The sequence below is a fragment of the Pseudochaenichthys georgianus genome, unplaced genomic scaffold (assembly GCF_902827115.2).
Source record: "Pseudochaenichthys georgianus unplaced genomic scaffold, fPseGeo1.2 scaffold_1339_arrow_ctg1, whole genome shotgun sequence".
NCBI lineage: Eukaryota > Metazoa > Chordata > Actinopteri > Perciformes > Channichthyidae > Pseudochaenichthys > Pseudochaenichthys georgianus.
The window spans coordinates 1-25,291 of NW_027262222.1; the positions used below are offsets into that span (position 1 = coordinate 1).

The 25,291-nt window shown below is 43.7% G+C and overlaps 1 protein-coding gene across 1 annotated transcript; it reads left to right on the plus strand.

The window, feature by feature from the left end:
* The first annotated feature begins 5,759 nt into the window (after nt 1-5,759).
* On the plus strand, nt 5,760-23,841 carry ythdc1 (YTH N6-methyladenosine RNA binding protein C1). The gene is made up of 15 exons (XM_034077149.1): nt 5,760-5,937; nt 9,136-9,419; nt 10,268-10,622; nt 10,871-10,933; nt 11,015-11,109; nt 12,309-12,417; nt 14,234-14,351; nt 14,678-14,762; nt 15,008-15,162; nt 18,294-18,373; nt 20,043-20,079; nt 20,230-20,269; nt 22,348-22,413; nt 22,500-22,685; nt 22,954-23,841. Exons 1-15 carry the CDS (start codon nt 5,760-5,762, stop codon nt 23,143-23,145), a joined length of 2,043 nt encoding a protein of 680 aa, XP_033933040.1. The 3' UTR covers nt 23,146-23,841.
* The last annotated feature ends 1,450 nt before the right edge of the window (nt 23,842-25,291 follow it).

Here is a 25,291-nt window from a genome sequence, read left to right on the forward strand (position 1 = left end):
TAACATGTGACTAGTTATCATGTGACTATTTAACATGTGACTAGTTATCATGTGACTATTTAACATGTGACTAGTTATCATGTGACTATTTAACATGTGACTAGTTATCATGTGACTAGTTAACATGTGACTAGTTATCATGTGACTAGTTATCGTGTGACTATTTAACGTGTGACTAGTTATCGTGTGACTAGTTATCATGCGTCTAGTTATCGTGTGACTAGTTAACATGTGACTAGTTATCATGTGACTATTTAACGTGTGACTAGTTAACGTGTGACTATTTAACATGTGACTAGTTATCATGTGACTATTTAACATGTGACTAGTTATCATGTGACTATTTAACATGTGACTAGTTAACATGTGACTAGTTATCATGTGACTAGTTATCGTGTGACTATTTAACGTGTGACTAGTTATCGTGTGACTATTTAACATGTGACTAGTTATCATGTGACTAGTTAACATGTGACTAGTTATCATGTGACTATTTAACATGTGACTAGTTAACGTGTGACTATTTAACATGTGACTAGTTATCATGTGACTATTTAACATGTGACTAGTTATCATGTGACTATTTAACGTGTGACTAGTTAACGTGTGACTATTTAACATGTGACTAGTTATCGTGTGACTATTTAACATGTGACTAGTTATCATGTGACTATTTAACATGTGACTAGTTATCATGTGACTATTTAACGTGTGACTAGTTAACGTGTGACTATTTAACATGTGACTAGTTATCATGTGACTATTTAACATGTGACTAGTTATCATGTGACTATTTAACATGTGACTAGTTATCATGTGACTATTTAACGTGTGACTAGTTAACGTGTGACTATTTAACGTGTGACTAGTTATCATGTGACTATTTAACATGTGACTAGTTATCATGTGACTATTTAACATGTGACTAGTTATCATGTGACTATTTAACATGTGACTAGTTATCATGTGACTATTTAACATGTGACTAGTTATCATGTGACTAGTTAACATGTGACTAGTTATCATGTGACTAGTTATCGTGTGACTATTTAACGTGTGACTAGTTATCGTGTGACTAGTTATCATGCGTCTAGTTATCGTGTGACTAGTTAACATGTGACTAGTTATCATGTGACTAGTTAACATGTGACTAGTTATCATGTGACTAGTTAACATGTGACTAGTTATCATGTGACTATTTAACATGTGACTAGTTATCATGCGTCTAGTTATCATGTGACTATTTAACATGTGACTAGTTATCATGTGACTAGTTATCATGTGACTATTTAACATGTGACTAGTTAACGTGTGACTAGTTATCATGTGACTATTTAACATGTGACTAGTTATCATGTGACTATTTAACATGTGACTAGTTATCATGTGACTATTTAACATGTGACTAGTTATCATGTGACTAGTTAACGTGTGACTAGTTATCATGTGACTAGTTAATATGTGACTCGTTATCATGTGACTAGTTAACATGTGACTAGTTAATATGTGACTAGTTATCATGTGACTAGTTATCATGTGACTAGTTAATATGTGACTAGTTAACATGTGACTAGTTAACATGTGACTAGTTATCATGTGACTAGTTATCATGTGACTAGTTATCATGTGACTAGTTATCATGTGACTAGTTATCATGTGACTAGTTAACATGTGACTAGTTAACATGTGACTAGTTAACATGTGACTAGTTAACATGTGACTATTTAATATGTGACTCGTTATCATGTGACTAGTTAACATGTGACTATTTAATATGTGACTCGTTATCATGTGACTAGTTAACATGTGACTATTTAACATGTGACTAGTTAACATGTGACTAGTTAACATGTGACTATTTAATATGTGACTCGTTATCATGTGACTAGTTAACATGTGACTAGTTATCATGTGACTAGTTATCATGTGACTAGTTAATATGTGACTCGTTAACATGTGACTAGTTATCATGTGACTAGTTATCATGTGACTAGTTAACATGTGACTAGTTAACATGTGACTAGTTATCATGTGACTAGTTATCATGTGACTAGTTATCATGTGACTAGTTATCATGTGACTAGTTAACATGTGACTAGTTAACATGTGACTAGTTAACATGTGACTAGTTAACATGTGACTATTTAATATGTGACTCGTTAATATGTGACTAGTTAACATGTGACTAGTTATCATGTGACTAGTTAATATGTGACTCGTTAACATGTGACTAGTTATCATGTGACTAGTTATCATGTTACTAGTTAACATGTGACTAGTTAACATGTGACTAGTTATCATGTGACTAGTTAATATGTGACTCGTTATCATGTGACTAGTTAACATGTGACTAGTTAACATGTGACTAGTTAATATGTGACTAGTTAACATGTGACTAGTTAACATGTGACTAGTTAATATGTGACTAGTTAACATGTGACTAGTTAACATGTGACTCGTTATCATGTGACTCGTTATCATGTGACTAGTTAACATGTGACTAGTTAACATGTGACTAGTTATCATGTGACTAGTTATCATGTGACTAGTTAACATGTGACTCGTTATCATGTGACTAGTTAACATGTGACTAGTTAACATGTGACTAGTTAACATGTGACTAGTTATCATGTGACTAGTTATCATGTGACTAGTTAACATGTGACTAGTTATCATGTGACTAGTTAACATGTGACTAGTTAACATGTGACTAGTTATCATGTGACTAGTTATCATGTGACTAGTTAACATGTGACTAGTTAACATGTGACTAGTTATCATGTGACTATTTAACATGTGACTCGTTATCATGTGACTAGTTATCATGTGACTATTTAACATGTGACTCGTTAACGTGTGACTAGTTATCATGTGACTAGTTAACATGTGACTAGTTAACGTGTGACTAGTTATCATGTGACTCGTTAACGTGTGACTAGTTATCATGTGACTAGTTAACATGTGACTAGTTAACGTGTGACTAGTTATCATGTGACTCGTTATCATGTGACTAGTTAACATGTGACTAGTTATCATGTGACTAGTTAACGTGTGACTAGTTATCATGTGACTAGTTATCATGTGACTAGTTAACGTGTGACTAGTTAACATGTGACTAGTTAACATGTGACTAGTTAACGTGTGACTAGTTAACATGTGACTAGTTAACATGTGACTAGTTAACGTGTGACTAGTTATCATGTGACTCGTTATCATGTGACTAGTTAACATGTGACTAGTTATCATGTGACTCGTTATCATGTGACTAGTTAACATGTGACTAGTTAACATGTGACTAGTTATCATGTGACTCGTTATCATGTGACTAGTTATCATGTGACTCGTTATCATGTGACTAGTTAACATGTGACTCGTTATCATGTGACTATTTAACATGTGACTCGTTATCATGTGACTCGTTATCATGTGACTAGTTATCATGTGACTAGTTAACGTGTGACTAGTTATCATGTGACTAGTTATCATGTGACTAGTTAACGTGTGACTCGTTATCATGTGACTCGTTATCATGTGACTAGTTATCATGTGACTAGTTAACGTGTGACTAGTTAACATGTGACTCGTTATCATGTGACTAGTTAACATGTGACTAGTTATCATGTGACTCGTTATCATGTGACTAGTTAACATGTGACTCGTTATCATGTGACTAGTTATCATGTGACTCGTTATCATGTGACTAGTTAACATGTGACTCGTTATCATGTGACTCGTTATCATGTGACTATTTAACATGTGACTCGTTATCATGTGACTCGTTATCATGTGACTAGTTATCATGTGACTCGTTATCATGTGACTAGTTAACATGTGACTAGTTATCATGTGACTCGTTATCATGTGACTAGTTAACATGTGACTAGTTAACATGTGACTCGTTATCATGTGACTATTTAACATGTGACTCGTTATCATGTGACTATTTAACATGTGACTAGTTATCATGTGACTATTTAACATGTGACTAGTTATCATGTGACTCGTTATCATGTGACTAGTTATCATGTGACTATTTAACATGTGACTAGTTATCATGTGACTATTTAACATGTGACTAGTTATCATGTGACTCGTTATCATGTGACTAGTTAACATGTGACTAGTTAACATGTGACTCGTTATCATGTGACTATTTAACATGTGACTCGTTATCATGTGACTATTTAACATGTGACTAGTTATCATGTGACTAGTTAACATGTGACTCGTTATCATGTGACTCGTTATCATGTGACTATTTAACATGTGACTCGTTATCATGTGACTCGTTATCATGTGACTAGTTATCATGTGACTCGTTATCATGTGACTAGTTATCATGTGACTAGTTATCATGTGACTCGTTATCATGTGACTAGTTAACATGTGACTCGTTATCATGTGACTCGTTATCATGTGACTATTTAACATGTGACTCGTTATCATGTGACTCGTTATCATGTGACTAGTTATCATGTGACTCGTTATCATGTGACTAGTTAACATGTGACTAGTTATCATGTGACTCGTTATCATGTGACTAGTTAACATGTGACTAGTTAACATGTGACTCGTTATCATGTGACTAGTTAACATGTGACTCGTTATCATGTGACTAGTTAACATGTGACTAGTTAACATGTGACTCGTTATCATGTGACTCGTTATCATGTGACTCGTTAACATGTGACTAGTTATCATGTGACTAGTTATCATGTGACTAGTTATCATGTGACTAGTTATCATGTGACTAGTTAACATGTGACTAGTTAACATGTGACTCGTTATCATGTGACTCGTTAACATGTGACTAGTTATCATGTGACTAGTTATCATGTGACTAGTTATCATGTGACTAGTTATCATGTGACTAGTTAACATGTGACTATTTATCATGTGACTATTTAACATGTGACTAGTTATCATGTGACTAGTTATCATGTGACTAGTTATCATGTGACTAGTTATCATGTGACTAGTTAACATGTGACTAGTTATCATGTGACTATTTAACATGTGACTCGTTATCATGTGACTCGTTATCATGTGACTCGTTATCATGTGACTAGTTAACATGTGACTATTTAACATGTGACTCGTTATCATGTGACTCGACAACCAGCAGCAGCTACAGCTTCCAGGCTGTTTATGAACAGACTGCATTCATAACAACATGAATTCATAACAACATGAATTCACGGTGTTTATGAACGGCTCAGACTGTTCCAGGTGAATAGAGAGATGAGGTAAAGACTGGAGAGAGAGAGAGAGAGGGAGAGAGAGAGAGAGAGAGGGGGTTAGTGAAGCAAGAGAGAACTTTTCAAATCAAGTTTGTTTTTTTTCCTGAAAAATTGAAACTTTTTTTTAATTCTGCGTTTTTCTCAAATAGAGATTTTTTTTCTGACAACCAAAAAAAAATTGATCAGAATTCTGACTTTTCAGCAAAGCGCATTTCTCTCTTTCAACTCTTTCAGAAAATGTCAAAATTCTGAAATTTTTCCCGACAACGTGAAAATCTCAAAATGGAGACCAGATTCTGAGATTTCTCAAAATGGCCTTTGGTCCTGAAGTCCTGACTGTTTTTGAGAAATCTCAGAATTCAGATTTTTCTTTAATTCACTGAGTCTGCAGCTTCTCCCAGGCGACAAGTCGGCTCTTCTCCAACAACACTTCATCGTCCTGACAGCAGGAAGCGCCCTGAACTCAATATGAACACGTTTCTTATGATTTAAAGTAAAGAAGGGTCCTGGTTGGTTAGCATGTTCTTCTCTCTGCGGCCCTGGAGCTCAGGCGGGTGGTCGTGTCCTCTGGATGCTGACTGTGTTGTTGTTTCAGATGGAGAGTTAAACGTTCTGGAAGATATTCTGACTGAAGCTCCAGATCAGGACGACGAGCTTTACAACCCGGAGGCGGAGCGATCCGTCAGCGACAAGAAAGGTTCGTCTGCAGAAACACTTCAGTCAACTCTAGTGTTATTAAATACGTGCATTTCATTTCACAGAATACACGAAATGCAGTCTGCGTCAAACCGCAAAGGGCACAGAGTAGCATGAAGCGTCAATACATGAACATATCGGAGCAGTGCTGTAGTAATGTTCATACATGGATACATATCTTTGGGTAAGCTGCAGGTTTAGAAGCAAGATGCAGGGTTTAGGCACAAGTTAAATACAGACGTTGTAAATATGTCCCAAGGACTGAAAGGTCCCTTTAGTCACTAACTGATGCCACCGGATTACTAATCCGTCAGGTAATCTCATGTAACAGGGAATATTACTAGCATGCCGTTAGAGACCCTCCCTGGTCCCTGGCTCGAGCTTCACCTCTGACCCATGTATCCTCTCCAGAGGGAAGGAGTCATCACATACAGAGGCTAGTTCCTTCACAGTGTCCTTCACATGCTGATATCCAGAGAGGGAGTCACTCAGTCACAAGATGGAGGAACAGAAAGCAGTATCAATGTTTACTTCAGATTAGCTCCACGTCAGAAATGAGCATGCTTGATGTCTGTCTCCACAGAGGCTGAGTCATCATGTTCATCACAGAGCTATCATCTGCCTCAAGCAGTCCTGATGCTCTTCTGGGTCATCACACATCCTGTCATGTTCACAGCTGCAGCTGATACCCTTGTTAGCATGCTACTCTCATGTTCACAGCTGCAGCTGATACCCTTGTTAGCATGCTACTCTCATGCTCACAGCTGCAGCTGATACCCTTGTTAGCATGCTGCTCTCATGTTGGAGGAGGACACTCAGTGTTTTACCAACACATGCAGGGCTCAATGCTAACTTTTATAAGTGGTTGCCAGGCCACCAGGCATCAGCTTTTGGTTGCCAAAACTGAAAATACGGTTGCGATTTTTAGTCACCTTATATTTTAAATAATGAAGATACTATACAGTTAATAATGAACATGTGACACAAAAGAATGTTCAAATGCTTTACAATAAGTAATTAACGCAATGATTTGAAACCTGAGTGGGAGGAAACTTGCCTCTGTGCTGACCCCCACCATAGAGCCACTGGCCCTTCAGCATTGAAGTCTTGACCTCTGTGCTGACCCCCACCATAGATCCACTGGCCCTTCAGCATTGAAGTCCTGACCTCTGTGCTGACCCCCACCATAGATCCACTGGCCCTTCAGCATTGAAGTCCTGACCTCTGTGCTGACCCCCACCATAGATCCACTGGCCCTTCAGCATTGAAGTCTTGACCTCTGTGCTGACCCCCACCATAGATCCACTGGCCCTTCAGCATTGAAGTCCTGACCTCTGTGCTGACCCCCACCATAGATCCACTGGCCCTTCAGCATTGAAGTCCTGACCTCTGTGCTGACCCCCACCATAGATCCACTGGCCCTTCAGCATCAAAGTCTTGACCTCTGTGCTGACCCCACCATAGATCCACTGGCCCTTCAGCATCAAAGTCTTGACCTCTGTGCTGACCCCCACCATAGATCCACTGGCCCTTCAGCATTGAAGTCCTGACCTCTGTGCTGACCCCCACCATAGATCCACTGGCCCTTCAGCATTGAAGTCTTGACCTCTGTGCTGACCCCCACCATAGATCCACTGGCCCTTCAGCATTGAAGTCTTGACCTCTGTGCTGACCCCACCATAGATCCACTGGCCCTTCAGCATTGAAGTCCTGACCTCTGTGCTGACCCCCACCATAGATCCACTGGCCCTTCAGCATCGAAGTCTTGACCTTTGTGCTGACCCCCACCATAGATCCACTGGCCCTTCAGCATTGAAGTCCTGACCTCTGTGCTGACCCCCACCATAGATCCACTGGCCCTTCAGCATTGAAGTCTTGACCTCTGTGCTGACCCCCACCATAGATCCACTGGCCCTTCAGCATTGAAGTCTTGACCTCTGTGCTGACCCCCACCATAGATCCACTGGCCCTTCAGCATTGAAGTCTTGACCTCTGTGCTAACCCCCACCATAGATCCACTGGCCCTTCAGCATCAAAGTCTTGACCTCTGTGCTGACCCCACCATAGATCCACTGGCCCTTCAGCATTGAAGTCCTGACCTCTGTGCTGACCCCCACCATAGATCCACTGGCCCTTCAGCATTGAAGTCCTGACCTCTGTGCTGACCCCCACCATAGATCCACTGGCCCTTCAGCATTGAAGTCTTGACCTCTGTGCTGACCCCCACCATAGATCCACTGGCCCTTCAGCATTGAAGTCTTGACCTCTGTGCTGACCCCCACCATAGATCCACTGGCCCTTCAGCATTGAAGTCTTGACCTCTGTGCTGACCCCCACCATAGATCCACTGGCCCTTCAGCATTGAAGTCTTGACCTCTGTGCTGACCCCCACCATAGATCCACTGGCCCTTCAGCATTGAAGTCTTGACCTCTGTGCTGACCCCCACCATAGATCCACTGGCCCTTCAGCATTGAAGTCTTGGATTGGCCAGACTAATACATTTCTAATGTTTAATAAATGGAAACCATTCACAGTTAAGAATTAGATATTAATTATTAATGCTGTAAATTATCTTCAACATGTCAAACTATATTTGACATGTGTTTTTATAGAAGTGATTATATTGTTATGCCATTATGTTCCTGGTAAAGTTTCGTTTTGCACTTTTATTTTGGTAGTAATAAGTTCGGGACTCTTATTTTGAAGGAACTTTTACCGGAAGTGAAGGGACAACGAAGCAGAATGTTTCGCCTCCAAGACGTTACACATTTCCTCTCTGCTTCTCGTTCGGGTTCATCTCGCGCTCCATCAGCTGAACCGCTCGCTGCTCTGAGTCGTCGACGGGTCGGCCGAACCTTTAGCCCACAGTCAAACCACTTCCTTTGCTTCGCCATGTTTTGTAAAACAAACACACGGCGCATGCGAGTAAACGTGCATGGCTTTCTGGCTCCGTAACCACACCAGTGCACGTGCAACTAAAGTCTCAGGTTCCGACCGGTCACAACAACGATTAAATATCGCTCTTAATACAACAAATAATTAACATCGATCTCTTTTGGGGCGCACATTTTGCTGTTTGCTGTCCTTATTTCTTTATGTTAGAAACTGGTTTTCCAAGAATAGGTGGACGTTTTTTCTGAATGGTTGCCAATGGCTACCGTTACTGTCGAGTCCTGACATGTAAACTCTGTCCGTCAGGAACCAAGAGGAAGAGCGACCGCTCCGACAGCCGGGACGTGAAGAGGCTCCGCCCCTCTGCAGGCCACGCCCCCTCACGCTCCTCCAATAAGAGGGCTTCAGGCCTGCCCCCCTCCTCCAATAAGAAGACTGCCTCCAGCCCCAGAGCCCGCCCCCCTGCCTCCTACCGCCACGAGTACTATGACGAGAAGAAGAGTCGACGAACTGCCCGCGATCCAATCAGGAGCCGGGGGGAGGAGCCCCGCAGGAGGGAAACCCCGAGGATTCTGGAGGGGCTCAGCCAGGTGAGATTTTATTTTATTTATTTCGAATGTGTAAAACAACAATCACATCCACACGTCACGTGTCAGCCAATCACATCCACACGTCACGTGTCAGCCAATCACATCCACACGGCACGTGTCGGCCAATCACATCCACACGACACGTGTCAGCCGATCACATCCACACGGCACGTGTCAGCCGATCACATCCACACGGCACGTGTCGGCCAATCACATCCACACGGCACGTGTCGGCCAATCACATCCACACGGCACGTGTCGGCCGATCACATCCACACGGCACGTGTCGGCCGATCACATCCACACGGCACGTGTCGGCCAATCACATCCACACGGCACGTGTCGGCCAATCACATCCACACGGCACGTGTCGGCCGATCACATCCACACGGCACGTGTCAGCCAATCACGTCCACACGGCACGTGTCGGCCAATCACATCCACACGGCACGTGTCGGCCGATCACATCCACACGGCACGTGTCGGCCGATCACATCCACACGGCACGTGTCGGCCGATCACATCCACACGGCACGTGTCGGCCGATCACATCCACACGGCACGTGTCGGCCGATCACATCCACACGGCACGTGTCGGCCGATCACATCCACACGGCACGTGTCGGCCGATCACATCCACACGGCACGTGTCGGCCGATCACATCCACACGGCACGTGTCGGCCGATCACATCCACACGGCACGTGTCGGCCGATCACATCCACACGGCACGTGTCGGCCGATCACATCCACACGGCACGTGTCAGCCAATCACATCCACACGGCTCATGGTGATGAAGACTTGAAACTTGAAATATCAGCCAATCACATCCCTCCCTGTGTGTTTAGAAGCTGAGGAGAGCAAGCCCCGCCCCCCCGCAGGACGCCCGATCGGAGGGCGAGGCGGTGCCAGAGTTTGGGTCGGAGGCGGGATCAGGAAGCTCCTCCCCCTCTGGTTCCCACGCTGAAGAGGAGGAAGAGGAAGAGGAGGAGGAGGAAGAGGAGGGCATGGAGGAAGAGGAGGAGGAGGAAGAGGAGGAGGAAGGAGAGAAGGAGGAAGACGAGGAGGAGGAGGAAGAGTACGAGCGTAGAGGAGAAGGAAACGACTACGACACTCGCAGCGAGGCGGGAGACTCTCGCTCCTCCGGAAGCTTCTCTGACGACGGGGAGTCGGTGCACTCAGGCTCCGCCTCCGAAGCCTCAGGTAACCACGGAGACAGCCAATCAGGGACATTTAGGATGAAGCAAAAATACTTCAGTCCCATTAAAGTCATGTGATCTTAGAACAGCAAACTTCAATCTTTTTATTTGGCTTGCACTTTGGAACAATTGAACAATAAAGCTCTTTAAAGCATGAAAGGTGCTATAAATAAAGTGTATTATTATCAAAACATTGTCATGGTTTCCAGATTACAGTATGACCTGATGAATTCTGTGCTTTTATTTTGAAAGGTTCGGAGAAGAAGCAGGAGAAACTGTCGTCTTCGGTCCGAGCCGTCCGCAAAGGGATGGAGAGTAAGGGCGGCCATTTTATATAATCAGATTGCTGTTATCTTTCAGATTAAATGAAATACTGAGATTACTCGTGTGTTCCAGCTCCGACCAGCAAGCTGCGCTACATCCTGAGAGACGCTCGCTTCTTCCTCATCAAGAGCAACAACCACGAGAACGTCTCGCTGGCTAAAGCTAAGGTTAGCTCTACTTCCTGTTGATCACCTCTCTACTTCCTGTTGATCACCTCTACTTCCTTTTGATCACCTCTCTACTTCCTTTTGATTACCTCTCTACTTCCTGTTCATCACCTCTCTACTTCCTTTTGATCACCTCTCTACTTCCTTTTGATCACCTCTACTTCCTTTTGATCACCTCTGTACTTCCTTTTGATCACCTCTCTACTTCCTGTTGATCACCTCTCTACTTCCTTTTGATTACCTCTCTACTTCCTGTTGATCACCTCTCTACTTCCTGTTGATCACCTCTCTACTTCCTGTTGATCACCTCTCTACTTCCTGTTGATCACCTCTCTACTTCCTTTTGATTACCTCTCTACTTCCTTTTGATTACCTCTCTACTTCCTGTTGATCACCTCTCTACTTCCTGTTGATCACCTCTCTACTTCCTGTTTATCACCTCTCTACTTCCTGTTGATCACCTCTCTACTTCCTGTTGATCACCTCTACTTCCTGTTGATCACCTCTACTTCCTGTTGATCACCTCTCTACTTCCTGTTGATCACCTCTACTTCCTTTTGATCACCTCTACTTCCTGTTGATCACCTCTCTACTTCCTGTTGATCACCTCTCTACTTCCTTTCGATCACCTCTCTACTTCCTTTTGATCACCTCTCTACTTCCTGTTGATCACCTCTACTTCCTTTTGATCACCTCTCTACTTCCTGTTGATCACCTCTACTTCCTTTTGATCATCTCTACTTCCTTTTGATCACCTCTCTACTTCCTGTTGATCACCTCTACTTCCTTTTGATCATCTCTACTTCCTGTTGATCACCTCTACTTCCTGTTGATCACCTCTACTTCCTTTTGATCACCTCTACTTCCTGTTGATCACCTCTACTTCCTGTTGATCACCTCTACTTCCTTTCGATCACCTCTCTACTTCCTGTTGATCACCTCTACTTCCTGTTGATCACCTCTACTTCCTTTTGATCACCTCTCTACTTCCTGTTGATCACCCCTCTACTTCCTGTTGATCACCTCTACTTCCTTTTGATCACCTCTACTTCCTTTTGATCACCTCTCTACTTCCTGTTGATCGCCTCTTTACTTCCTGTTGATTCCGTCTTTACTTCCTGTTGTCTACGTGCTGAATCCTGGTTTGTCTTGTTATGTGTAAACATGTCAGTGTTAACGTGTTTCCGATGTATCTTCAGGGCGTGTGGTCGACGCTGCCGGTGAACGAGAAGAAACTGAACGCAGCGTTCCGCTCGGCGAGAAGCGTCGTCCTCGTCTTCTCTGTGAGGGAGAGCGGGAAATTCCAAGGTAAAAGTTAGCCTTCCTCTCCGTTAGCTTCTCCGTTAGCATTCCTTCATTAGCCTTCCTCCGTTAGCCTTCCTCTCCCTTAGCACTCCCCCATTAGCATTCCTCCGTTAGCCTTCCTCCGTTAGCATTCCTTTGTTAGCCTTCCTCCGTTAGCATTCCTCCGTTAGTCTTCCTCCGTTAGCATTCCTCCGTTAGCCTTCCTCCGTTAGTCTTCCTTCTCCCTTAGCACTCCTCCGTTAGCATTCCTCCGTTAGCCTTCCTTCTCCCTTAGCATTCCTCCGTTAGTCTTCCTTCTCCCTTAGCATTCCTTCGTTAGCCTTCCTCCATTTGCATTCCTCCGTTAGCCTTCCTTCGTTAGCATTCCGCCGTTAGTCTTCCTTCTCCCTTAGCATTCCTTCATTAGCCTTCCTCCGTTAGCTTTACTCCGTTAGCATTCCTTCTCTGTTAGCATTCCTCAGCTAGTCTTCCTCCGTTAGCATTCCTCCGTTAGCCTTCCTCCGTTAGCCTTCCTCCGTTGGCATTCCTCCGTTAATCTTCCTTCTCCCTTAGCACTCCTCCGTTAGCATTCCTCCGTTAGTCTTCCTCCGTTAGCATTCCTCCGTTAGCCTTCCTTCTCCGTTAGCATTCCTCCGTTAGCATTCCTCCGTTAGCCTTCCTCCGTTAGCATTCCTCCGTTAGCCTTCCTTCTCCCTTAGCATTCCTCCGTTAGCCTTCCTTCTCCCTTAGCATTCCTCCGTTAGTCTTCCTTCTCCCTTAGCAGTCCTCCGTTAGCATTCCTCCGTTAGTCTTCCTCCCTTAGCATTCCTCTGTTAGTCTTCCTTCTCCCTTAGCATTCCTTCGTTAGCCTTCCTTCGTTAGCCTTCCTCCGTTAGCATTCCTCAGTTAGCATTTCTCCGTTAGTCTTCCTTCTCCCTTAGCATTCCTCCGTTAGTCTTCCTCCGTTAGCATTCCTCAGTTAGCCTTCCTCCATTAGTCTTCCTTCTCCCTTAGCATTCCTTCGTTAGCCTTCCTCCGTTAGCATTCCTCCGTTAGCATTCCTTCTCTGTTAGCATTCCTCAGTTAGTCTTCCTCCGTTAGCATTCCTCCGTTAGCCTTCGTCCGTTAGCACTCCTCCGTTAGTCTTCTTCCGTTAGCATTCCTCCGTTAGCCTTCCTTCTCCGTTAGCATTCCTCCGTTAGCATTCCTCCGTTAGCATTCCTCCGTTAGCCTTCCTCCGTTAGTCTTCCTTCTCCCTTAGCACTCCTCCGTTAGTCTTCCTCCGTTAGTCTTCCTCCGTTAGCATTTCTCCGTTAGCCTTCCTTCTCCGTTAGCATTCCTCCGTTAGCCTTCCTCCGTTAGTCTTCCTTCTCCCTTAGCACTCCTCCGTTAGTCTTCCTCCGTTAGTCTTCCTCCGTTAGCATTTCTCCGTTAGCCTTCCTTCTCCCTTAGCACTCCTCCGTTAGTCTTCCTCCGTTAGTCTTCCTCCGTTAGCATTTCTCCGTTAGCCTTCCTTCTCCCTTAGCACTCCTCCGTTAGTCTTCCTCCGTTAGCATTTCTCCGTTAGCCTTCCTTCTCCGTTAGCATTCCTTCGTTAGCCTTCCTCCGTTAGTCTTCCTTCTCCGTTAGCATTCCTCCGTTATCCTTCCTCCGTTAGCTTTCCTCCGTTAGCATTCCTTCTCTGTTAGCATTCCTCCGTTATCCTTCCTCCGTTAGCTTTCCTCCGTTAGCATTCCTTCTCTGTTAGCATTCCTCAGTTAGTCTTCCTTCTATCGGCAGAGATAGAATCATGCTTCTTATGTGAATTGGCGCACCCCTAATTTCCCCCTCCTTCCTCCAGGCTTCGCCCGGCTCTCCTCAGAATCGCATCACGGCGGCTCTCCGATCCACTGGGTGCTCCCCGCCGGCATGAACGCTAAGATGCTGGGAGGCGTGTTCAAGATCGACTGGCTCTGCAGGTAAACAGCTGCTCCAATCCGTGGGGACATCTACACGAGAGCTAATGTAGCTGCTAGCTGCCGGTAGTGTTAGCATGAGGATTTTCTATTTTAGTATTTCATTATATATGGTGCATTGTTGGAGGAGCTCGGGTCAGCCATCTCTCCACTGAAGCTGCTGAGCATCTGATGATAACGCCTTTGGAGCTTTGATCTTGACGATGTGAGTCTGTGTGAAGAGTTCAAAGGAATATAGACCAGGTATTGGAGAGAATTAGCACCTGAGGAAACGGTACAGTGATGAGGTTTGATGAGTTCATATATCTGAACATGTGACTGTTTCTCAGGAGGGAGCTTCCCTTCACGAAGACGGCCCACCTGTCCAACCCCTGGAACGAGCAGAAGCCCGTGAAGATCGGACGAGACGGACAGGTGAGGCGTATTATCTTAGCGTTAACGGAGTGTAAACTTCTTCCCCTTTCGGGGGTGCCATTTGTTAATATATAATTTGTAAGTCAATAATATGTCTGTATCAATCTGACGCCGCTGCAGTTTGTCCAGGATCATCTTTATCAAGTTTCATTTCATTATTATTATTTTTGTATTATTGTTTTACATCAAATTCAAATCCGGTGTTCGCGTTAACCGTGAATTCTCTGTTCTCTTTTCTCTTCCAGGAGATCCAACCAGAAGTCGGCGCTCAGCTCTGTGCTCTCTTCCCATTGGACGAGAGCGTGGACGTGCACCAGGTCGCTCGCAGAGTTCGTCACAAGCGCCAGACGCCGTCGGAGCCGCGCCCGCGAGGTCGACCGCCACAGCGCGAACCGGGAAGGTTAGCCAATCACAGAGCTGCTCACAGAGCCAATCACAGAGCTGCTCACAGAGCTCCTCCCCCTGCTTCCTGTTCTTCTTCTTCTGCTGCCGCCACCACGGCGCCACCTGGACCACGGAGACGCCCGTTAGCCGCCGGCTAGCTAGCATCGAGGCTAGTTAGCATTGCGGCTAGCTGGTTGTTGTTGTTTTTCCAGTTTGGAGTTTTCCACCGGAGTGACGCCTCTTAAAGAGTCAGGCAGGAAGTAGACCCTCAGGTGGGAGGTGGTGGCTAACAGCTAGCAGAGCACCAGGTTAATCAGTAATAATAACACATTGGATTCTCAAAGCGTTTTCCAGAGTGCTCAAAGACGCTTGAAATGAAGTAGTAAGTAACGAGGTTTCACTTCCTGTTGTTATAATTACTCTTTCGTTACAGGAAGTTCGTTCAGGGTTTGGCTTTCAGCTGGACTGTGGCTGACCTTTCAGAATAAAAGCATAAAGGACGAGCGACCTTTCAGAATAAAAGCGGGAGGGAGGGACCGACCCAGCGGACTGTTCTGGTTTTTGAGAGGTGGTGGTTGGTCACGCAGGGGGGCGTGGCCTCTGGACTGCAACCAATGAGAGGGAGGGGAGTGTGTGTAGGGGCGGGGCTTCCTCACTTTATCCAATAAGGTAAAATTACAGGAAAAAATGGACAGGATTTAAAAGGTATTTCCTGTTGGACTGAAAGAGTGAGGACCCCCCCCCCCCCCCTCAAAGAAAAGACTCCTCCCAGAACACACACACACTGAATCAGGACCTAAGAACTGTTGTGTGTGTGTGTGTGTGTGTGTCACTCTCTTATGAACTGAAAATAGAGGTGTGTGTCGCTTTAAGGACTGCTGGAGGGGGCGGGGCTTTGAGAGGGGGCGGGGCTGTGGTTAATGATTGAAAGGACTGCACCATCATCATCATCATCATCACCCCCCCCACCCCTTTCAAAATAAGAGGGTTTATAAAAAGCCTTAAACATGGACCGAGGAGAGAGCTGTTTTTAATATCAGAGTGTCCTCCACTAAGCAGCGGAGCGGTATGTGTCCTCCAGAGGCTTCTTCTTCTTCGTTTGTTTTTTTTATTGTGTGTGTGTGTGAAGCTAATGTGTCTTTTGGTGACCAGACAGGAAACTGTTATTCCAACATCTCAGGGAAGATTTAAAACTAAAGGTAATCTCCAGTCTCTGAAGACCCTTCCTCTCTGACCTGAGACTGTTTAACATCAGAGCGAGTTAAAGGGTTAAAAGTGACCGGGCGTGACAGGAGGGTTCTCTCCCGTCACCCTGCCTCAGGTACTGAAGGGAACTGTCTGCATGCGGACCCAAGAGTCCGAACCGATGCTAAACGTCATGACGACAGGATGTATCTATTCTGAAGGGAAGGTCACGGCAGGTCGGACATCTTTGGAGGACACCAGCGACCTTCATGTATAACGCGTCACAACTGTCCACTTTAACCGTTTTAAAGGCTCTGGCGGCGCCGGCTGTCCCTCCTATAACCAACGGGCAAACGGCAGAAGATCACGGGGTTATATTTCAAACTAACAGACGTAGAAACATCAGGAGGAGCCGCTGACTGTTGAACTACAGGAACAGGAAGTACAGAGAGGCGAAGTCCCGCCCCATGGACCTTATTTCAGAAAAAGCATGCATTGAAGTCAACGGAGAGAGAAAGAAAGATTATCTCTCCATCCGTTTGAATTGAGCCATGAATTCCACACACGATGTTTGTCGATTTAAAAAATCATTTCCGTGTCAAAAAAGTCACAGTTTGTGGTAAAACTGTTGAAATATAAGACGATGAAAAATACGCAACTACAAAGACTACAAATCCCAGAGTGGCGTAAGTGATGTCATCAACGCTACACATTGCCCTCGTGCTGCTCACCGACCCCTTGAAGCCGGTCCGCGTGCTGGCTCTCAAACCGACCAGCTCCCCGTGCGTGCAGCTCTCAACGCGCCCAGGCTCGAGTGATTTCTCCTCTTTGAATACTTTCCGCCTCGTTCTGAGAGAAAGGAGTGAAATGTTCCAACGTGACGGCCGTCTGGGTGTGTGGTGCATGATGGGAGATGTAGTTCATTCAGCGCTTCACACCAAGTGGTACTTCACAGTTTATTTTGTTGACTTTCAAAATGACAAACATCGTGTGTGGAACTCGTGGCTCAATTCAAACGGGATGGAAAGATAATCTTTCTCTCTCCGTTGACTTCAATGCAGACTTTCCCCTAAAGGAGGTCCCCAGAGGGGGAGGGGCTTCGCCTCTCTATGGCTGCTTGCATACACTGGGACATTAAGCAGGGTACACACTGATGGTACTGATACACACTGAGGGTACTGATACACACTGAGGGTACTGATACACACTGAGGGTACTGTTACACACTGAGGGTACTGATACACACTGAGGGTACTGATACACACTGAGGGTACTGTTACACACTGAGGGTACTGATACACACTGAGGGTACTGATACACACTGAGGGTACTGTTACACACTGAGGGTACTGTTACACACTGAGGGTACTGATACACACTGAGGGTACTGTTACACACTGAGGGTACTGTTACACACTGAGGGTACTGATACACACTGAGGGTACTGATACACACTGAGGGTACTGATACACACTGAGGGTACTGATACACACTGAGGGTACTGATACACACTGAGGGTACTGATACACACTGAGGGTACTGTTACACACTGAGGGTACTGTTACACACTGAGGGTACTGATACACACTGATGGTTGCTATCGATGCTGTCCTCCAAAGATGGCCACCACGCCCGCCTCCTGTTCCCTATGCTTGAAAGCGGCAGGGTTAGTGATGGAGAGGAACGAAGGAGTCAAGACGTTGTAAACATGAAATATAGTACAGCTTGTTAAGAGGGAACATGCTAAAGTGTGTGTGGATGAACTCGGTGTTTTCCAGGTGGTGTGGAGAGGTAACTAAGTGAGTATTAGTTTAAGTGAAGAGTCTGGTTGTGTTTAGGGTAAACAGGAAGTACATCTTAAATGTGAGTGTGTATCACTGTGTGTGTGTGTTACTGTGTGTTACAGTGTGTGTGTGTGTGTGTTTTTTTGTGTGTGTGTGTTAACAGTGTATTGTCTGCTAGGCGTCGTCCTGAAGAGTTCGATCTGCACGGCAGGAAGCGGCCGCGACCCGACGGTCCTCCGGAGTTCAACCAGAGAGCAGGTCGTTATCTCAGAAGATCCACTTATTAAATATCACCTTGTGTTTATTACCCTTTAAGGACCTTTATTAAATATCACCTTGTTTATTACCCTTTAAGGACCTTTATTAAATATCACCTTGTTTATTACCCTTTAAGGACCTTTATTAAATATCACCTTGTTTATTACCCTTTAAGGACCTTTATTAAATATCACCTTGTTTATTACCCTTTAAGGACCTTTATTAAATATCACCTTGTGTTTATTACCCTTTAAGGACCTTTATTAAATATCACCTTGTTTATTACCCTTTAAGGACCTTTATTAAATATCACCTTGTTTATTACCCTTTAAGGACCTTTATTAAATATCACCTTGTTTATTACCCTTTAAGGACCTTTATTAAATATCCCCCTGTGTTTATTACCCTTTAAGGACCTTTATTAAATATCACCTTGTTTATTACCCTTTAAGGACCTTTATTAAATATCACCTTGTTTATTACCCTTTAAGGACCTTTATTAAATATCACCTTGTGTTTATTACCCTTTAAGGACCTTTATTAAATATCACCTTGTTTATTACCCTTTAAGGACCTTTATTAAATATCCCCTTGTGTTTATTACCCTTTAAGGACCTTTATTAAATATCACCTTGTTTATTACCCTTTAAGGACCTTTATTAAATATCCCCTTGTGTTTATTACCCTTTAAGGACCTTTATTAAATATCACCTTGTTTGTTACCCTTTAAGGACCTTTATTAAATATCCCCTTGTGTTTATTACCCTTTAAGGACCTTTATTAAATATCACCTTGTTTATTACCCTTTAAGGACCTTTATTAAATATCCCCTTGTGTTTATTACCCTTTAAGGACCTTTATTAAATATCACCTTGTTTATTACCCTTTAAGGACCTTTATTAAATATCACCTTGTTTATTACCCTTTAAGGACCTTTATTAAATATCACCTTGTTTATTACCCTTTAAGGACCTTTATTAAATATCCCCTTGTGTTTATTACCCTTTAAGGACCTTTATTAAATATCACCTTGTTTATTACCCTTTAAGGACCTTTATTAAATATCCCCTTGTGTTTATTACCCTTTAAGGACCTTTATTAAATATCACCTTGTTTATTACCCTTTAAGGACCTTTATTAAATATCCCCTTGTGTTTATTACCCTTTAAGGACCTTTATTAAATATCACCTTGTTTATTACCCTTTAAGGACCTTTATTAAATATCCCCTTGTGTTTATTACCCTTTAAGGACCTTTATTAAATATCACCTTGTTTATTACCCTTTAAGGACCTTTATTAAATATCACCTTGTGTTTATTACCCTTTAAGGACCTTTATTAAATATCACCTTGTTTATTACCCTTTAAGGACCTTTATTAAATATCACCTTGTTTATTACCCTTTAAGGACCTTTATTAAATATCACCTTGTGTTTATTACCCTTTAAGGACCTTTATTAAATATCCCCTTGTGTTTATTACCCTTTAAGGACCTTTATTAAATGTTCACTTTAAGGTTTGTTCTGACGAGCCGGTGGTCATTTGTAGTTCCTGTTCTCGGGTCTGAAGATGTTTTTAAACTGTATTCATTCTGAGTTTGTGTTTCCGCCTGCAGTCGGGGACTGAAGAGAGAAATGTCAAATGTAACGGATTATTATTTAATTTGTAGGGTTCATCCAGGACCTGCGTAACCAGCCGGTGGACAGGTGAGTCGGGGGTCTCAACCAAAGTCACCATTCTGAATAAAAACTCACGATCTAAGGAAACTTCTGAGAAACGGTTTCGCCGTGAAAACTGTAAATGTATTAGAAAAAATAAATAATGTGATTTTAATTTAAACTTGTTGTTGGTTTCAGACGGTTCTCCAGCGTGCGGCGAGACGTGTTTCTCAACGGGGTGAGAAACACACGTTAGCTTAGCATCATGTTTACCTGTTAACCTGTTAGCTTAGCTTCATTAGTAACCTTTTATCCTGTTAGCTTAGCTTCATTAGTAACCTGTTAGCTTAGCTTCATTAGTAACCTGTTGGCTTAGCTTCATTAGTAACCTGTTATCCTGTTGGCTTAGCTTCATTAGTAACCTGTTAGCTTAGCTTCATTAGTAACCTGTTAGCTTAGCTTCATTAGTAACCTGTTGGCTTAGCTTCATTAGTAACCTGTTAGCTTAGCTTCATTAGTAACCTGTTGGCTTAGCTTCATTAGTAACCTGTTATCCTGTTGGCTTAGCTTCATTAGTAACCTGTTAGCTTAGCTTCATTAGTAACCTGTTAGCTTAGCTTCATTAGTAACCTGTTGGCTTAGCTTCATTAGTAACCTGTTATCCTGTTGGCTTAGCTTCATTAGTAACCTGTTGGCTTAGCTTCATTAGTAACCTGTTGGCTTAGCTTCATTAGTAACCTGTTGGCTTAGCTTCATTAGTAACCTGTTAGCTTAGCTTCATTAGTAACCTGTTGGCTTAGCTTCATTAGTAACCTGTTGGCTTAGCTTCATTAGTAACCTGTTGGCTTAGCTTCATTAGTAACCTGTTAGCTTAGCTTCATTAGTAACCTGTTGGCTTAGCTTCATTAGTAACCTGTTGGCTTAGCTTCATTAGTAACCTGTTAGCTTAGCTTCATTAGTAACCTGTTAGCTTAGCTTCATTAGTAACCTGGTGGCTTAGCTTCATTAGTAACCTGTTAGCTTAGCTTCATTAGTAACCTTTTATCCTGTTAGCTTAGCTTCATTAGTAACCTGTTAGCTTAGCTTCATTAGTAACCTGTTGGCTTAGCTTCATTAGTAACCTGTTAGCTTAGCTTCATTAGTAACCTGTTAGCTTAGCTTCATTAGTAACCTGTTAGCTTAGCTTCATTAGTAACCTGTTGGCTTAGCTTCATTAGTAACCTGTTAGCTTAGCTTCATTAGTAACCTGTTAGCTTAGCTTCATTAGTAACCTGTTATCCTGTTAGCTTAGCTTCATTAGTAACCTGTTAGCTTAGCTTCATTAGTAACCTGTTGGCTTAGCTTCATTAGTAACCTGTTAGCTTAGCTTCATTAGTAACCTGTTGGCTTAGCTTCATTAGTAACCTGTTGGCTTAGCTTCATTAGTAACCTGTTGGCTTAGCTTCATTAGTAACCTGTTAGCTTAGCTTCATTAGTAACCTGTTAGCTTAGCTTCATTAGTAACCTGTTAGCTTAGCTTCATTAGTAACCTGTTAGCTTAGCTTCATTAGTAACCTGTTAGCTTAGCTTCATTAGTAACCTCTTCGCTTAGCTTCATTAGTAACCTGTTAGCTTAGCTTCATTAGTAACCTTTTATCCTGTTAGCTTAGCTTCATTAGTAACCTGTTAGCTTAGCTTCATTAGTAACCTGTTGGCTTAGCTTCATTAGTAACCTGTTAGCTTAGCTTCATTAGTAACCTGTTAGCTTAGCTTCATTAGTAACCTGTTGGCTTAGCTTCATTAGTAACCTGTTAGCTTAGCTTCATTAGTAACCTGTTAGCTTAGCTTCATTAGTAACCTGTTATCCTGTTAGCTTAGCTTCATTAGTATCCTGTTAGCTTAGCTTCATTAGTAACCTGTTAGCTTAGCTTAATTAGTAACCTGTTGGCTTAGCTTCATTAATAATCTGTTGGCTTAGCTTCATTAGTAACCTGTTAGCTTAGCTTCATTAGTAACCTGTTGGCTTAGCTTCATTAGTAACCTGTTAGCTTAGCTTCATTAGTAACCTGTTAGCTTAGCTTCATTAGTAACCTGTTGGCTTAGCTTCATTAGTAACCTGTTAGCTTAGCTTCATTAGTAACCTGTTAGCTTAGCTTCATTAGTAACCTGTTAGCTTAGCTTCATTAGTATCCTGTTAGCTTAGCTTCATTAGTAACCTGTTATCCTGTTAGCTTAGCTTCACATTGCCTGTTAGCTTAGCTTCACATTGCCTGTTGGCCTGTCAAAGCTTTAATGAACCTGTTAGCTTGTGTTTCTAAAGGTGTGTTTCTGTTTCAGTCGTACAACGACTACATGAGGGACTACCATCACAGCGTGGGCCCCCCCGCCCCCTGGCAGACTCTGGTAACCCCCCCCCTCTCATATTGATCTCTTTATATTAATATCATTATATTGTTATTGATCAATAATCCTTGCTGTTTGTTGTCCAGGCGTACCCCCCCGGTGTGGAGCAGCCCCCCCCTCACCACCCTCCCTACTACCACCACACCCACCCCCCGCCCCCCCCCCACCAGGCCTACCACCACCACCCCCCCATGCCTCCTCACGAGGCCCCGCCCCCTCGCTTCAGAGACAAGCAGCGCGCGCCGCCGCACCGCGCCTTCCCCGCCAGCCCGGTGAGTCACTTGACCTCCGACACAATCTTGGTTGTTCACACTTTAAAGTTGTAGTTTTAATTAAACCCATCTTAGTTTTGCACTCAATTGTAGTTTTTAGCATTTACAGTGTGTGTGCAGTTGTAGTTCTGAGTGCACCATTGAAGTTATTTGTAGTTCTGAGTGCACCATTGTAGTTCTTTCAAGTTGTAGTTCTAAGTTTCTGTGTTATTGTTGCTTCTTCAGTGTTAATCTGACCTCTCTCCTGTGTTTTTTACCCATCATGCAGCACGACTACGACATGCGCGTGGACGACTTCCTGCGGCGCACGCAGGCGGTGGTGAGCGGCCGGAGAGAGAGAGAGCGTCAGAGGGAGAGAGAGAGGGGCGTCCCACGGAGGGAGAGAGAGAGGGAGAGGGGCGGGAGGGACAGGGAGAGAGAGAGGGAGAGAGACAAGGAGAGGGGGAGGTACCGCCGCTGACCTGCAGGGCTTTTATTCTGAAGGCGAGCTGTGGGCGCTTCCTGTGTCTTGGTAGGAAGATTATGAATCAAAGAAGAGAGAAAGGAACTCCGTGTGAAGGCAATATTGAAAAACTGTAAAAAAATAAATAATGAATTCTGTCGAGAGAAGCTTTTATTTTGGTGATTCTGTGGGAAAAGGGAAGTGACATCACAGAACGAGAAGTCGTCCGTTCTCCTGAATCTACACACTTAATTTCCCAGAATCCTCTCTGTTAGAATCACAGAAAAATCACAGGGTTTTTTTATTTGGATGTTTTTCAGTATTTTACTTCGGAGGCGAACAAGAAACAGTATTTTCTCATGGGTTAGACAGAACTTCCTGTCAACCCCTTCAAAGTAAAAGAAGACAATCTTTAAAAACTTCCTGAATTGTATTTGTATTCATTTTAAACATTTTTTTCTCTTTTTAACGTTAAATATGACGTAGGTTCATTTATTTATTTTAGTTTTCAGGTTCACGCTAAACTCCCTGAGCTTCACTTTAAAGAGAATCACGTTTTATTTTGAGGAAAATCTGCTTCCTGGTTTTTTTAAGTGCAATTTCCTGTTTGCTCCTCTCTGATTGGTTGTTACTGTGGTGACCAAATGTCAGCTGATTGAAGGTTAAGACTTTGTTTCCGTGTTTTTGTACAAAATAAAAAATAAAATCTTAAAACTGAAGATTTCTTTATTTCATGTAATCAGTTTGAGGGTAGTGACTGTGGAGTTATCAGGTTAGTAAAGGTAATCAGATTCAAATTTAAAGTAAAGAGATTACTGAATAAAACCAGCAGGTGAGGTCACATTTCCACACTACATGTCCACACACGGTGCGTTCAGGGACACACGGTGCGTTGTTCAGGGACACACGGTGCGTTGTTCAGGGACACTCGGTGCGTTGTTCAGGGACACACGGTGCGTTCAGGGACACACGGTGCGTTCAGGGACACACGGTGCGTTGTTTAGGGACACACGGTGCGTTCAGGGACACGGTGCATTGTTTAGGGACACACGGTGCATTGTTCAGGGACACACGGTGCGTTGTTCAGGGACACACGGTGCATTGTTCAGGGACACACGGTGCGTTGTTTAGGGACACACGGTGCGTTCAGGGACACACGGTGCGTTGTTTAGGGACACACGGTGCGTTGTTCAGGGACACACGGTGCGTTCAGGGACACGGTGCGTTGTTCAGGGACACACGGTATGTTCAGGGACACACGGTGCGTTGTTCAGGGACACACGGTGCGTTCAGGGACACACGGTGCGTTGTTCAGGGACACACGGTATGTTTAGGGACACACGGTGCGTGGTTCAGGGACACACGGTGCGTTGTTCAGGGACACACGGTGCGTTCAGGGACACACGGTGCGTTGTTCAGGGACACACGGTGCGTTCAGGGACATACGGTGCGTTGTTCAGGGACACACGGTGCGTTCAGGGACACGCGGTGCGTTCAGGGACACGCGGTGCGTTCAGGGACACACGGTGCGTTGTTCAGGGACACACGGTGCGTTCAGGGACACACGGTGCGTTCAGGGACACACGGTGCGTTGTTCAGGGACACACGGGGCGTTGTTTAGGGACACACGGTGCGTTCAGGGACACACGGTGCGTTCAGGGACACATGGTGTCTCAGTTTTAACGTGTTAATACCCAACAAAGTGTGTGTGCTTTTGAAATGAATAAACATGGCTAGGAGATAAAGCTTGTAATAAATACATGTTGGTTTCCTTCAGTAACATTCTTCATGCTAAGGATGCTAATGAGGAATAGCCTCTAAGCTAACGACAGCACTTTTACATTTCACCTTTGATCGATATCCCTTTAGTTCGAAAGCAAAAATAAATAATATAAAAAGAAGTTGTAATTCAGTCAACACGTTGATGTGGAAATTAGCGTAATATTTGTCAGTTAGAAATCCTGAGTCTCCCCTGAGTCTCCCTCTCCTGTCCGACAGGGGGCGCCAGAGGCCTGGTTGTTCCGGACCTCCTGTCTACCTGGTCATTCACACACTAATGAATGAAATACGCTAAAGCACAGGGTGTGGTTCTAAACATGTAAAATATTTATAGGTCATGTTTTATTCTTGACTCCCGAGCTGCCGTCTCGATATACTTCTTATT